At 31.0% G+C, this 14,045-nt stretch overlaps 1 protein-coding gene across 4 annotated transcripts; it reads right to left on the bottom strand.

Moving 5' to 3' along the window:
• Positions 1–633: 633 nt before the first annotated feature.
• LOC106776020 (dihydroceramide fatty acyl 2-hydroxylase FAH1) lies at positions 634–7,169 on the bottom strand. Of its 4 annotated transcripts, none has more exons than XM_014663313.2 (7): positions 6,977–7,169; positions 5,928–5,985; positions 5,675–5,767; positions 2,125–2,321; positions 1,863–1,968; positions 1,084–1,230; positions 634–987 (listed from the first exon to the last, which is right to left on the bottom strand). In XM_014663313.2, the coding sequence occupies exons 2-7, from the start codon at positions 5,976–5,978 to the stop codon at positions 868–870; spliced, it is 714 nt and encodes a 237-aa protein (XP_014518799.1). In that variant the 5' UTR covers positions 5,979–5,985; positions 6,977–7,169; the 3' UTR covers positions 634–867. The 4 variants fall into 4 exon arrangements, with proteins under 4 accessions (XP_014518799.1, XP_014518798.1, XP_014518800.1 ...); XM_014663312.2 differs by having other exon boundaries at positions 6,972–7,162; XM_014663314.2 differs by lacking the exon at positions 6,977–7,169 and adding an exon at positions 6,863–6,950.
• Between the last annotated feature and the right edge of the window lie 6,876 nt (positions 7,170–14,045).

The following is a 14,045-nucleotide window of genomic DNA, read 5'->3' as shown; positions in this document are numbered from 1 at the left end:
TTTCTCGTTTTTTAAATCATATTTTTACTTACATGCAAATTAGTTTTAGTTTTTTCTTATTTTTATATTTCAAAAAAATTATTTGAGCATGGTTTAATATTTATAAACATAAAGATGATATTACACATTTTTGCTGGAATATACTGATATTAAATAAATTTATTTTAAGATGATAAATGGGATTTCTTAACACAATCATACAACATTATTTTATAAATTAAGAGATAAAATAAGTTCAAGTCATAATTCTTTGCAAATTATAAATTTTGTATTTTGAATTATGCAATCTAGAGTTTTTTATTTTATATTTTAAATATACAATTCAAAATATAATTTTTTTCATCGTAAATTATATATTTTGAAATACTAAATAAAAAATACATTTCAGATTGATAAAATGTATCTTTAGAAATAAGGTGAAGATTGAAGGTAAAGGAGTGGTAGTAAAGGAAGAAAGGTGATGAGTGAGGGAGAGAGAGAGGTGTCAGTAGAGGAAGAAAAGGATGATGAATGGAGGAGAAAGGTGCACCGGTGGAGGAAGAAGGAAAGAGAGAAGTTCGGTGATAAAACAGAAAGAAGATAAAAGTACAGTGAGATATCTGTGCTGTATAAGTACTGAAGCTACAACAGAAAGGAACATGCACAAGGTGAGCTTTCCATCATAAATCAATCTGATACAACAAATCAATTTATACAGAATGTATACTTCTAGAACTTTGGCACCACACAAAAATTGACAAACGATGGCACGCTAACACCCAATAAACATCAATTTTGGGGGTCAAATAAATTAAGATAAATAAAAGCAAGACTTCTTGAATTTGCTATTATTTTCACTAACGAATATATGCTATCCTTGACAGTAATTTACATACTTTTGGCAGCCATTTTTGACGGAGGAAGTGTTCCAAAAATTTTATCCCATAGTGATGAAGTGATCCCAAAGCCTTTATCCTGGATCCGAAAGTGATGATTCAAGTGGTATTTCTGCGGAAAAAATGAAAAAAAGATTATTTTGTTTGGCAACAAATATCAAAGCAATCATCATAATGCAATCGTGAACCATAGTTGAAGTATTTTAACCTTGAGATTTTGGGGCACTTCAGTCTTCGGCTGACCATGGTGCAAGTAATAATGGGTGCAATCATACATTACATAACCCAATAAACCGCCACCAAATAAAGCAGGAGCTGTTGAAGGGGTTGCCATGAGCTTCACTATGTTCCAGAACTGAACGCAGCATACAAAAACAAACATCACTTCAGGAAACCTTCAACCTATGTTTATCAAATATACATCTGTGTTGCAGACTAATCAAACAATTTTATTAATCGTCAAAAGTCTTCTGACCATTTTCAAAAGGTAACTACAAATTTTGGTATACATATGTCGTAAATTCAAAAAGCCAATCCAGAAACAATAATTTCTTTTTAAGATTTTCTGAAATTACTATCACAAAATAAGGGTATAAACATCACTGAACGATTAAAACATCTATGTCGAATCAACATCTCTTGCACTACTTCCCTCTCGTACCTGAAACTGTTTCACTTATTCCAATATTTGATATGTTATATCGCGTAAAAATAGAGATATACCGTCGTCTAAAACTAATTCATCAATAGTATTTGACCAGTTGATAAAAGAAAAATTCGACGTGACACACTTAACTATTTAAAAGAAGATTTAGATAGCATAGGAAACAAGAAAAAGAAAAGAAATTTACTCTTTTGGTCTTTCCAATAATAGGAAGCACGCATGTTAAAAAGTAAAACCTTGGTGAAAATTTAAATCCCACAATTCCCTTCCAACCAAATAAGTATGGGAAAAATGTTTTAAATAGTATGTCAGAGAAGATATACCGGCATCAATAATATAGCAGTTGCAGCAGGGGGAAAAACGAGTCTCAAGCCATCCATTGGGTGCTTATGGTGGCAGCCATGGAGTAGATAATGCAAGGTATTTCCCCTACAGCAGCATTCAATATCCCCAAAATAAAAAGCAAATAAACATTTAGTGTTATTCTAAAAAGATATGGATATAGTGAAACACAATTACAAGCATAAATAAAAATATTATTTCACACTAAGGAAAGGGAAGGAAAGGGAAAGAAATAGATCTAACCAGTAGGTCTTTGTTTTAATGTGAAAAAGAAATCTGTGCAATGAGTACTCAAGGAATGTCCAAACAAAAATGCCAACAAGCACCATTAGAGCCGACTGAGGACAACTGAGGCCCATAAGTACAGAGCTATACACAAAGTAGCATACAACTGGCAGCCAAATGACTGGTATTGCCCACCAGACTGTGCGCGTCAAGAACTGTTTCAAGTATTAAATCAAGATCACACGAAAATTTTCAATATATTTCCAGAACATAAATTTTAAATCCTTATCCGTAAAAGAATTGAACATGAGATTATAATCATAATCATCATAATTATCGAAATAAGTAGCAGATCATCTAATAAAATTATAATATGAATTATATGCATTATGAGAAATTCTTTTATTTATTCTCATGATATATCTTACTATTAGAAAATACTAAATCATTTTTTATTATATTGATTCCGTTTTTTCAATAAAAATTAAGCATTCATGTTGTCTCACAGGCACACAGTTTTAGGTCAATGTCCCTTCCTTTCCTATAATTTAACAAAGTACCAAGAACTGGGTTCAATATCGCGTTGGTTCGGTAGAGCCATTGTCTCACGAGGATATTTTGTATTCTTCAAACCTTTCTCTCAGGTTTCACGTGCAGTGTTTTAGCGATGCCTTCAGCGAGCTTTCCAACAAGTTTTAGGCGGAAACCATTTGCTCCAATCGACACGGGGTTGGGATCGTATCATGCCAATTTATCCAATGGACCAAACACCGACGCGAACCACCCATCCATGAGCATCTTCTCTACTGTTCTAACTCACGCCTGATGCACGTGCGTCAACACCTAATGGCCTTATGCCCCTCCATGTAGTCCATCAAAGTTTGTTTGGTGGTCTGATCTACTTTTCTCTCTCCTAGGACGCCTGATGCACGTGCGTCAACATCTAATGGCCTTATGCCCCTCCATGTACTCCATCAAAGTTTGTTTGGTGGTCTGATCTACTTTTCTCTCTCCTAGGATTACTTTATTATCATTTCCCATACTTCAACGGAAAAAAAAATGTCTTCCGGCGCCCCATAAATATCCAGAACAAACTCTCCTATTTTTTCTAACCTTAATATTAGTATATAGTGAGAAGATAAACATGTATAACTATTGAAATTGGACTTCCGAAATCAGGTTATGGTTGAGTGGGTTGGATTATGAATCTCATCCCACTACAATGTTGAATCCGTTCCAACACAACATGTTCAGGGCCCTATGTCTGCTCATCTCAAGCGGCTTCACGTTCCTTACATGATTTCTAATGAACTTCTTGTACCATTTGTAAATGAAAAGGAACTTGAGAACCATCATACGTTTTTATGACCTCGAACTTGTACGGTTTGCCACAAGTGTATGTTGCGATCAAATTTTAGGATCACCTATAAACCCTACTATGAATTCCACATCACCTGTGTTCATTCGTATAATTTGGAAAATAAGCACGGAGACACATACTTCAACTGGGGGAGAAAATATTGCCTTTGTATCATAAAAGCGAGTACTCTAGACACTTTCACACAGGTAATTCTAAAAATCGTCCAAAATGTGAACATTGGCAATGCAGTGTACATATCATTGATAGGTGTTTGGAAGTGGTATAAGAAATTCCCTCATTCATCCAATATTGCCCATACATTTACTCATGAGTCACTTGTTGCTTCAACACCGTTAGCTAATCTACCTCATGTATCTCAGGTCGACAAAATTGCAGAAAATGGTGTTGGGTTTAAAGCATTTGACTAGTTTAAAGTATGAATCATGTCAGTTAGAAAAACATATTCATCAGTTTTTTTCCTAATAGCCTTAGTAATCAAGTTTTATCTCTATTTTTAGTTCACCCTGATATTTGGGGTCGCTCCGTACTCTTAATTCTTCTGGTTTTAAATATTTTATTACCTTTATTGATAATTAATCTATATGTCCTAAAATTTAGTTAATGAAGAATCCATCAAAAGAATGTCTATAATTCAAAAAAAAATTAATGAAATGCCGTATATCTTTCTTAGTGACAATGTCCGAGATTATCTATCTCAACAATTTCGACCATTCATGGCATCTCATAGTATTATTTATCAAACTTTGTGACCTCATACTTTTCAACAAAATGGAGTAGTTGAACACAAAAAAAGACTTCTTATTGAAACTACATAAACACTTCTTCACAGTCATCTTCCTCACTGTTTATGGTGGGATGTTGTCATTAGTACATACTATCTCATTAACCAAATGTCATCATCTTTCCTTAATGATCGAGTATCTCACTCTATCATTTTCCTCATTCACAGTCTTCCTCCACTTGTTTTTGGTACCACATGTTTTGTAAATAACCTCACATCTAGTCAAGACAAACTTCTGAATTGGTTGTTCAAATGTGCCTTCATGGGACATCATCGTTCTCAAAAAAAGGGTACTGATGTTTCTATCCTTATCATGATCCATATTTTGTGTCTATTGGCATCTCTTTCTTTGAGTCTGTTATATACTATACACATAAATGATTACATATGTAGCTACTTTATTACACTACCAATCTTCCTTCATCACTACCAGATGACTTGAGATGCTTATCTGGTACCTCTTCAGGTGTATGGGACCTATCTTCGATGGATAATGATATAGAGGTCACGTTTGATCCTATCTCAACACTATCTAACATATTGGATCTGGTCTCCTCTAAAAATGAATGGGCAACTGCTGTCTGAAAAAGTATACAGTCTACTTGTACCGTAACCCTTCTCCCCAGTATACTAAGCTTACTTATCATCAACTTTCCACCATACATCATACTTTTTTGTCCTTGTTATCTTTTGTTGCTATACCTAAGTCTCCAAAAGTAAAGCTTACCCCCGCCTAGAGTGGTGACAAGCTATGATTGATGAAATATGTGCCCTTCGAAGTAGTGGTATTTGGGAGTTAATTCCTCTTCCAATTGGCACTTAATTGTTAGGTGTTAGAGGTTATACACTCTTTAAAGAAGAACTTACGGTAAAATTGATTGCTGTAAAGCTCGTTTTGTTGCCAATAGATAAACACAAATCTATGATGGTAAAGTTGATCATTATTAAACAATAACGGTTTAAGCTTTATGACTCTCGTTCCTATAGTTTAACAACAATCCATGTCGAAACCTATGAAAGCATAAATTGTCTATGTTGGTAAATGTAGAGCATTGAGCATTAGCAAAAGTAAAACATAACTCAAGTGATGGCAATGCTGAGGAGAACGAATGAACTGAAAAGTAGACATAAAACAAATGAAAAACAAGATTAAGAGCAAATAGTCATGGAGAAACTGAGATTAGCAACTACTCATAACAAGATGACTTAAACTCGCCTGATAAGGTTTATGTAGAAAATCAATTGAAGATTCATGACAAAAAAAAAAGGCAGAGTAGCTAGGAGAAACCATTGAAAATAACTTTGCTCTAAATTGTTTTACCACGACCTTGGTTTTAGATAAAGTCAATGGCATCAATTAGTCCTGGCTTGGATGTTGTAGTTTTGTCTGTAGTTAAAAGACATACCTCCAGAATTTCATTTTCAAAGAAACGAGGACCATCCTTGCTAACAATTGGCTGGTGAACCCACTCTTCATAAGCTTCCCCAAGATGTCCCACCTTTAAAAACATTGAGAATTCAGTAAGATTCAACAGGAGATCACTTCGTTTCAAACTACCCACATAAACATAAATAGGGCCTATATGAAAATTGAAAACTAGTTGAAGATGGAGAATGGAGAACACGTTTGAAAGAAGACTGTAAGGGTTTTGCCTTTACCTGGAAAACAAGGGCCTTGTTCAAATCAACTTCAAAGTTCTGCACAACCATCCTGGAACTGAGTTCAAAGACCAAAACAAAAATGTTCAGACCCAAATGGGAGTAAGTTTAATGATGAAAAACAACAAAGTCGTGTATAAAAGCATAACATGCACCGCTCACAACAGGCCACATGGGGTCAGGAAACTTCATAAGTAATGGTATATTTTGCCTTCCTGACGGCAATTATTTTAACCTTTATTGTAGGGAACAAGCTAGGAAAGCGAGTTGCCAAAAAGAACAAGGAAACAATTCATTTTTAATAACATCATTTGATCACAATCTTCTAGACTTATGTTGCAAAAAGGTTCTAGTTATCATTGCTTCGGGCCAAAGCTTGCGTGGTCTTTTCTCTAAGGACTTTCACGCTGCAAACTTACAAAACAATGATAAGCCGCACCTTCTTTTTATAAAAGGAAAAGGAAACGTACAACACCCCTATAGCTACCAGAAACGACCAGCGTCGTTTTCATCCAACTAGAGTCATGCAAAACAAAGGAGCATCAACGTCAAAGAAAAAGTAATAATTTCACATGCACAAATACCGCCGAGATTTATATTCTACAGAGTAAAACTAATAAAAACAAGTAAAAAAAAAAAGTAATTAACATTTTCTATTCCTCAACAATCATCGTTTCCCAGAATATACTCGGATAGCTGTAGAACAAAAGCAAATTTCCAAAACTGCCACTTCTGTACAATACAAAAGTGGAATTGAACTCTAATCAACAGACTTTAACAATGCCAACAAATTAACATGTATCTACTAATGTAAGGATCCCGTTGAGTAGCAAATTCAAGCAAAAAAAAAAAAACCTAAAAAATCATCATAAACAAAAGCCTTGAAATTCATATCTATCAAATAGGACATGATAATTCTTAAAACACGCATTTACTTCGCAATGTAGAAACGAAATCCTTAAATCAACTCCAGATCCAGAAACCGCACGTAAATCGACAAAACAAAACTAGTAGCAGAAGGCAATGCGGTGATCGGAATCGAACCTAACCGGAGAGGGACGCTGTATGCACGCAGCGCCGCACCGTACCCTTCTCCACGTCGAGCAACGGAAAGGGATAGAAAAGTAGGAGAAGGAGCTCTATTACGAGTTTGTAAATCGTGCGAGAGGGATCTTAACCGTTCAATTTCACAGCATCAACGAATATCTCTCCTAGCGTTGGATTCTAGCACGTGACAGCCTGGCACTGTGGCAGGATCACCTGCGGGGAGGCTCACCTCAGGAATACACCGTTGTACTGTGTTTGGATGACGCGGCGATATTCTATTCGAGCCAGGAGCCAAATTAGGAACTAAAGTGTCCCTATTTGGATTTGAGTCACTGCAGTTGCTCATTGAACTTCATGTGATGCAATTATAGATCTAATGGTGGATGATTTTTAAAAGACAATTTCATTTTTTATTTTAATATAAAATAAAAGTTTTAAATGGTCAAGATGTGTACAATTTAAATGTAAGTGTAGAATATCTTAGTCTGTTTCAAAGACGTTTTGGTCTTTTTGGTGGGACCAGCCGAATCTCAGCATGTAAATGTGAGTGATAGTGGGAGATATTTCGAAGTTGCTTGCAAACTAGTTCGGAATAAAACACCTTTCCTAATTACTGCAAATTGAATAATATGTTGTGGTTTCTGTCTTTTCTTTTATTGTTATTGAATTTTTATTTTCATTTTTATTTTAAAAAATTCTATTTTTAAAATTATTAACAAGTTTGGTTTTCATTGTTTATTTTATTTTTGTCTTTAAAATTGATATTTTAGAAATAATAATAATTTAAAAATAGTGATATTTGATTATTTTGATATAAATATTTTAATATAAATAGTTTTATTATTAATGAGCTTCATTTTTAAAATACATTGTTTCTAGAAGTTATTTTTCAAAGAGTTTTTTAGTTTTTTTCTAAGAATTTTCATTTTATGCACGTCTGATTGAATAATTAAGATCGTATGATTCATCTTGACAACGGTCTCTTCAATTTAAATCGATCAGTTTTTTTGAGTTGAATTTTAGTTTTTTTTTGTCTTTTTTATTATTCATTGCATGTGAATCTTCTTTCATTTCCATGTATCTTTTAGTTATTTATATGAGTCTTCGTTGATTAATGGTTCTAATAGTGTGTCCTAGTCGTTTTTATGTTGTTCCTAAGTGTAAATAGAGCAACATGTGAGCTTGAAAGAGATTTAGGTTTCTTTTGAGCGAGCCCATATATCTTATAGGTAAAGGAAGTTAATTATTTTAATGTGCGTGAATTTGATAAATCATGTGTTATTAATATATTGTTTGAAACTTATTGATGTCGTGTTTGAATTGAATTGTGTGATTTAAGGATTAAGTTGATTTTTCTTGTTGTTTGGACTGTAATGACAGAGAGAAATAGACACCTTCGACTAGGGCGAAATCAATAAGAAAGCATCAGTCCTCGTCCTTGTGCTATTAAATCTCTTTGATCCACGTGGGGATGTCGCTGGTGCTTTTGGAAAATTGGGTTCGTGAATGATGAGCTGAGCTGTTTTGAAGGGTCAATGTGTATGGAGGTTTTGACGCTTCTGAAACTGAAGATACTGTGGGCACCCATGAAGGTGTGAGGAGGTTGGTGTTGGTGAAGATGACAAGGTAGAAGATGAGGGAGAACACAATGTATAACCCACCAGTGCCTTGTTTTTCAAACCTTCTACACGAAAAAAGTATACATAATTGACTAAGTTTCAGAGAAAGAAAAAAATGACGATGTGGCACACTGCCAGTCGGCTCAAACTAATTTAAATAGCGTTGCTTTTGGAGGACGAGAAATTACAGTTTCCTCAAAGACAATGATCAAAGTGTACTAAAATTTGAAAGAAAGACTAGATCTAAAATCGTGTGATAGTTGAGGGACTAAAAACATATTTAATCCTAAACACTAAAGCTACATAAACCCTACGTTAAATGCACATATCCTAATAATTGAGTGTACTGTAAACTTTTTATGTGTGTTTTATGAATTATTGTATTTGTTTTGGTGTTTTTTTTTTTATCTTTTGCTTGTTTCTTTTATTATTGTCGCTTTATTAGTATGAGTAGATAAGAAATAAGTGTGGTAGTATTTATAGTAAAATGCAACAAATTTTTCTAATTGACAGTCTAATAGTTTATTGTAACAGTTTTACATATTTTAAGATTATTTATTTTTTAACTGTATTAATATTACGATAATATTTGTTTTATCAATTTTATAACATTATTATTTTATTAGACAAAAGTTTTGAGAATTTTCAAATTACAATGTTTAGTATCTGTATTATATTTCAAAGTGAAAATACATGCAAGATCACCTTTTAAAAAGAAAATTATAATTATAAAAATAAATATAATCAATTTTTAGAATTTGATTATAAATAATTTTTATTTATTTTAAAGATAATTTGCATTTACTTAATTTAAAAAGTTATCAATTTAAATAAAACGACTAAATTTAAATAACGGCAAAGAATAAAATTAAATAAAATGTGAATAATAAAAAGGAAATATCTTTATCTATTTATTTTCGTGTTTATATTTATCTTTTAATTTTATCCCTTAAATAAAGCTTTTATTAAGTATCTTATTATTAAGTGACCGTTTATTTAAATTTATTTTATTTTATTTAATAATTTTTTTAACTTAACTATTTTAATTATAAACTTACCTAAAAAGTAAATAAATTTTAATAATAAAATTATAAAAAATATTTAACTTAATTTAGAATAATAATAACAACAGCAATAATATATTTATAATTGATTCTTTTATTTATTTTAGTTCTATGTTTATAATTGATTATTTCTTTTAAAATTAGAATTGCGCTTTTTTATAGGGTCTATTATCTTGACTTCTCTTTATTGTTTTAATCTTTTGTCCTTTTAATTATTATATCGATTCACAAATACTCTTAATTGTTACTGAAGTAAATCATGAAAATTCATAACTGTTATATCATTAACATAAAATCATCAATCAAGTAAAAAAAATAACAGGTTATCCATTTTCCTTTTATAAACAATATTGTTTCAAATATAGGATTGAATATTAATTGTAATAGTTTAAAATTAAAAAAATAAATAAAAGAAAATATAAAGAAAATATAGTGTATTCATAATTTTGTTATTGCAAAGCAAATGAAGAGCGAAGTAAAGACATAAGTAAGAATTACGAAATTTTTCATTAAAGGTCTAGTATTTTTCAAGGCTTGTTCTTTCTACACCCTCAGAACTTATTCTTGCACCTCCCATCTTTTTTCTTTAAGTTTACAATTCATTCAACCTCTAAAACATTAATTTTCTCTCCATTGGTATCCTTAATTGTGAGATTTTTAATTTGAAAAAAATTAATGTTGAAAGTGAAGGTTTTCCAGGTTTTGAAACTCACTAGCCTTGATAAATTATTTTAAGTTTGTAAAGGATTTAAGCAATTATGAAGATAGAACTTATTTTCATGTCATCTTTCTTATGCAATAAAAATAATAGTTTTATCTTCAATTATGACGGATTAAATTTTGTGCTGTATAGAGAAGTACCACACTACAATAATTATAGAATATTTATTCTATAGCTATAATTCTTAATGTGAAACATTTAAGTTGTTTCCGGAGCATCAATCTATACATACAATAACAAGTTTTCTATTGTGAAATTTATAATATGTTTTCAAATTGTATAAGTTTTATTATATTTGATGTGTGATTTCTAACGATTTAATTAAATTTTACTTTAATTTAATTCAAATAAAATAGTATTCACTCGGATGAGTTTATTTTTTACCTTTATGTGTTATAATTACTTTTATTTAGAAAAATTAGAATTCCCTACACCGAAAATATAATTTAAATAAATAAAATGTATATGGAATGGAATGTCTTTGTAGTTTTTAATAAAATTTAACTAATTAGATAAAAATTACTGAAAATATTATATACCATTTAAGGAGTTTTGCTAGCTGGCGTCTAGGCCCACAACAATAGTTTCATTTAAATCATCACAACACGGGCCCATCCAATTTGGGTGAAGTAAAAATAAAGAAAGTAAAAATATTTGGGTTAACTAAAAGTTCTAAAAGTTACACAAAAGAAAAAATAAGAAGGTTTAAACCTCTTTTTGGTCCCTAAGTTATGAGTGGATGTTCAGTTTAGTCCCCCTTTTTAAAAATGTAAACCTTTGATTTCTAAGTTATAAAAAATGTATTAAATGAGTCATTTTTTTATGTTCATGGTCAAAGTACAAAGAGCAATCTAAAGTGCTCTTATTATTAAGAAACAAATCAGAGCAATCTAAAGATGTAACAGTTGTTAAGAAACAACCAAAAACAGTATTTCAAGTCAAAAAAGGACTCATTTGATACATTTTTTATAACTTAGGGACCAAAGATTTACATTATTAAAAACGGGGACTAAACTGAATATCCGCTTATAACTTAGAGACCAAAAAGAGGTTTAAACCAAATAAAAATCATTACAACAATACTTTAAGTTAGAAAGTAAAAATAAATAGAAATAATATATAAGCAATACTCATTAGATGAATTCATTTAAATAAAATAAGATGGTTAGAAAATAAAGATATTCAACTTGTACAAACAAACATAAGTGCTAACAAGTTTAATAAATCATGTTATTACTTAAAAAAATATAATCATAATTAGATAAGAATGTATGTTGTAAAAAACAAAAATCTTATTTATATTTAAAAAAGTTGATCACACATGTATTAAGTTTCCAACTACTTTTGTTAAGAAAAAGTTATCTATAATATGTGAGAGTTGTTATGACAATAGGAATATATGGTATGCCTAGAATTGGAAATGGTGGTTGTCATTATTGTCTGAATTGCATAGAGTTTGAGAAAAGTATGCAAAACTTGAGTTATTGGAGGACTTATGCCTTATCCAATCTTCACGAGAATCACCTACTCCTAAACTTCTCTTCTTTCTTCTCCTTTCACATAAAGTTCAATGTCTTCTTTATTTCGTTTCTAGATACCATAAATGCCCACCCAAGCTCTTGCTTCCTAAACCAACCACTAACCACTAACCACTTTTTTAATATTAAGGTTTGTCGTATATATTTTTTTTTCTTTCAAAATTGAATTAAAATAAATAAAATGATTGGATTTTAGTATTTTTTTAATATTAAGGTTTTGGAGGAGATGTATTTATTTTAATTATCAAATAATGAGGTGTTCAGTTCGGTTTGTTTTAGGTATTTACACAAACAGATGGTGGGTGTTCAGAGTTGGGGTTAGGGATTATCCGGTTTTCTGCCGTCTACTACGGCAATAAATATTTAGACAAGAAACATGTGTTGTAACGATTCGTCACTGATCAATGGATTTCCCTCCTCTGTGTTATGCTATTGGTAGCTGTTTTTATATTTACTCTCCTTTTCCTGTTATTAGTTGGTTCAAATTTGGATCATGTTTCTCTTTTAATAAATTCTTTTTGGTTTTCCTGAATAATTTTGTAATTGCATAGAATGATTTTAGGATTATCTTGTTAATGATTTATATTTATAGATTTAAAAAATATTAATGTATAATATATTTAATCCTGTCAATTAGTCGGACAATTAACATTCCATCTTTACAATAGATTAAACACTCACAGTACATTTTTAAAGATTGAATGGTCAAAGTAATTCAGAAAAACTCGAAAACTTAATTTTGATTAGTATTGTAATTAAGTCAACAATAATGAAAAGCTCTTTACAAAAATTATAAATAGAAACCTGTTTAAGATAAAGTGTGTGACACCCGGACACTGACGAGAGCGGGAAGTGATCGTTGGTGCAAGAGGCACGGACAAGGAGCGATTCCTGACAGGATTCCAATGGAAGGGACACATGGATGAATTGAACATACACTGGAATGAGAGAGATCTAGAGACTGTATAAGTATGACACTTAAAGGAATTAATTTGGCTACTCATATCAACAGATGCATTCGTTTTTCGGTAGCCTGACCCATAAGAACTCCATGTTAGCCTGGAGTAATTTAAGGATAGATGACCTTCTGGGAAGTTTTACCGAAGAGTGTGCGAGTGAGGACAAAGCACACTGAAGCCTCGTCTTGACGTGTGGAGACAGTGAATATCCTATAAGTTGACGGGGCGTTACAAAGTGTCATATCACTAATTAATTATATATATTTGCTTTTAAAATTAAATTAGTTTTGATATTAGAAGATTTTTAACCTGTATTATACTCAATTGGATTGGTGTTCACAAACAATGATTAAATTTAAAAATAGAAAGTGAACAACAATACGTTGAAAAAGAAATAATCGATCCCACACTGAAACAATCATTAATTTTTAAAAGTTATAGTATTGTTAGAAAAATAATTATTTTTTAATAGAAATATTTTATTGAAGTTTGTTTTTCAAATTTGTTATATATATAATAACATTTTATCAAGACATAAATCATTAACTTAAAAGTTCATGGTTTATTTGGATGGTAATTTAAAAGGATTTGATTAATGTAGGCCAAAAGTTATAATGTTTTGAAGATTTGTTATATTGAAAATTTTTCGATGTAAAATACATGTTTTATTGTAGAATGATATACAAATTAAAAGCCATTATTAAATTAATAGTAAAGTTTTGAGTTAAGTGTGATATATTATTTTTTGTGAGTTTATTCATAAGTCATTGATGATCAATCTCAATATTACGATAAAAATCTTTATTGTTTTAAATATATTAATTTCATATAATACACAAATATAAAATATAATCATTGCAAATATTTATCTAAATAATTAGTTTAGTTATAGAATGTCACATTTTATAAAAGGATTTGTTGATTACCATTAACAATTAATTTTACCAATAGAAATAAGATTAAGGCTCAATAGCACTAATGGTTCCTAATTTGGTTGGCAAAATTCGAATTGGTCCCCATTTTTTTTTTGTTCAATGTTGTCCTAAAGATTGTAAATTTCGTTCAATTTGGTCCTTTTTGTAGACGCCGTTTAAATCGTTAACGGCAGAAACTCCAGCTGTGCAGAAAAGTGTTGATGTGGCATTTAACTGCCCACGTGGAGTCCGTACA

Source organism: Vigna radiata, chromosome 10 (genome assembly GCF_000741045.1).
Source record: "Vigna radiata var. radiata cultivar VC1973A chromosome 10, Vradiata_ver6, whole genome shotgun sequence".
NCBI lineage: Eukaryota > Viridiplantae > Streptophyta > Magnoliopsida > Fabales > Fabaceae > Vigna > Vigna radiata.
Note: the sequence above shows the minus strand (reverse complement) of the source record. Positions and strands in the feature narration are given on the sequence as shown.

Coding starts and splice junctions, on each gene's coding strand:
- LOC106776020 (XM_014663313.2), bottom strand. CDS start 5,978: ATGGTTGTGCAGAACTTTGAAGTTGATTTGAACAAGGCCCTTGTTTTC. Junction 5,768..5,927: donor ACAAGGCCCTTGTTTTCCAG/GTAAAGGCAAAA, acceptor ATGTTTTTAAAG/GTGGGACATCTTGGGGAAGC. Junction 1,969..2,124: donor ATTAAAACAAAGACCTACTG/GTTAGATCTATT, acceptor ATGCTGCTGTAG/GGGAAATACCTTGCATTATC.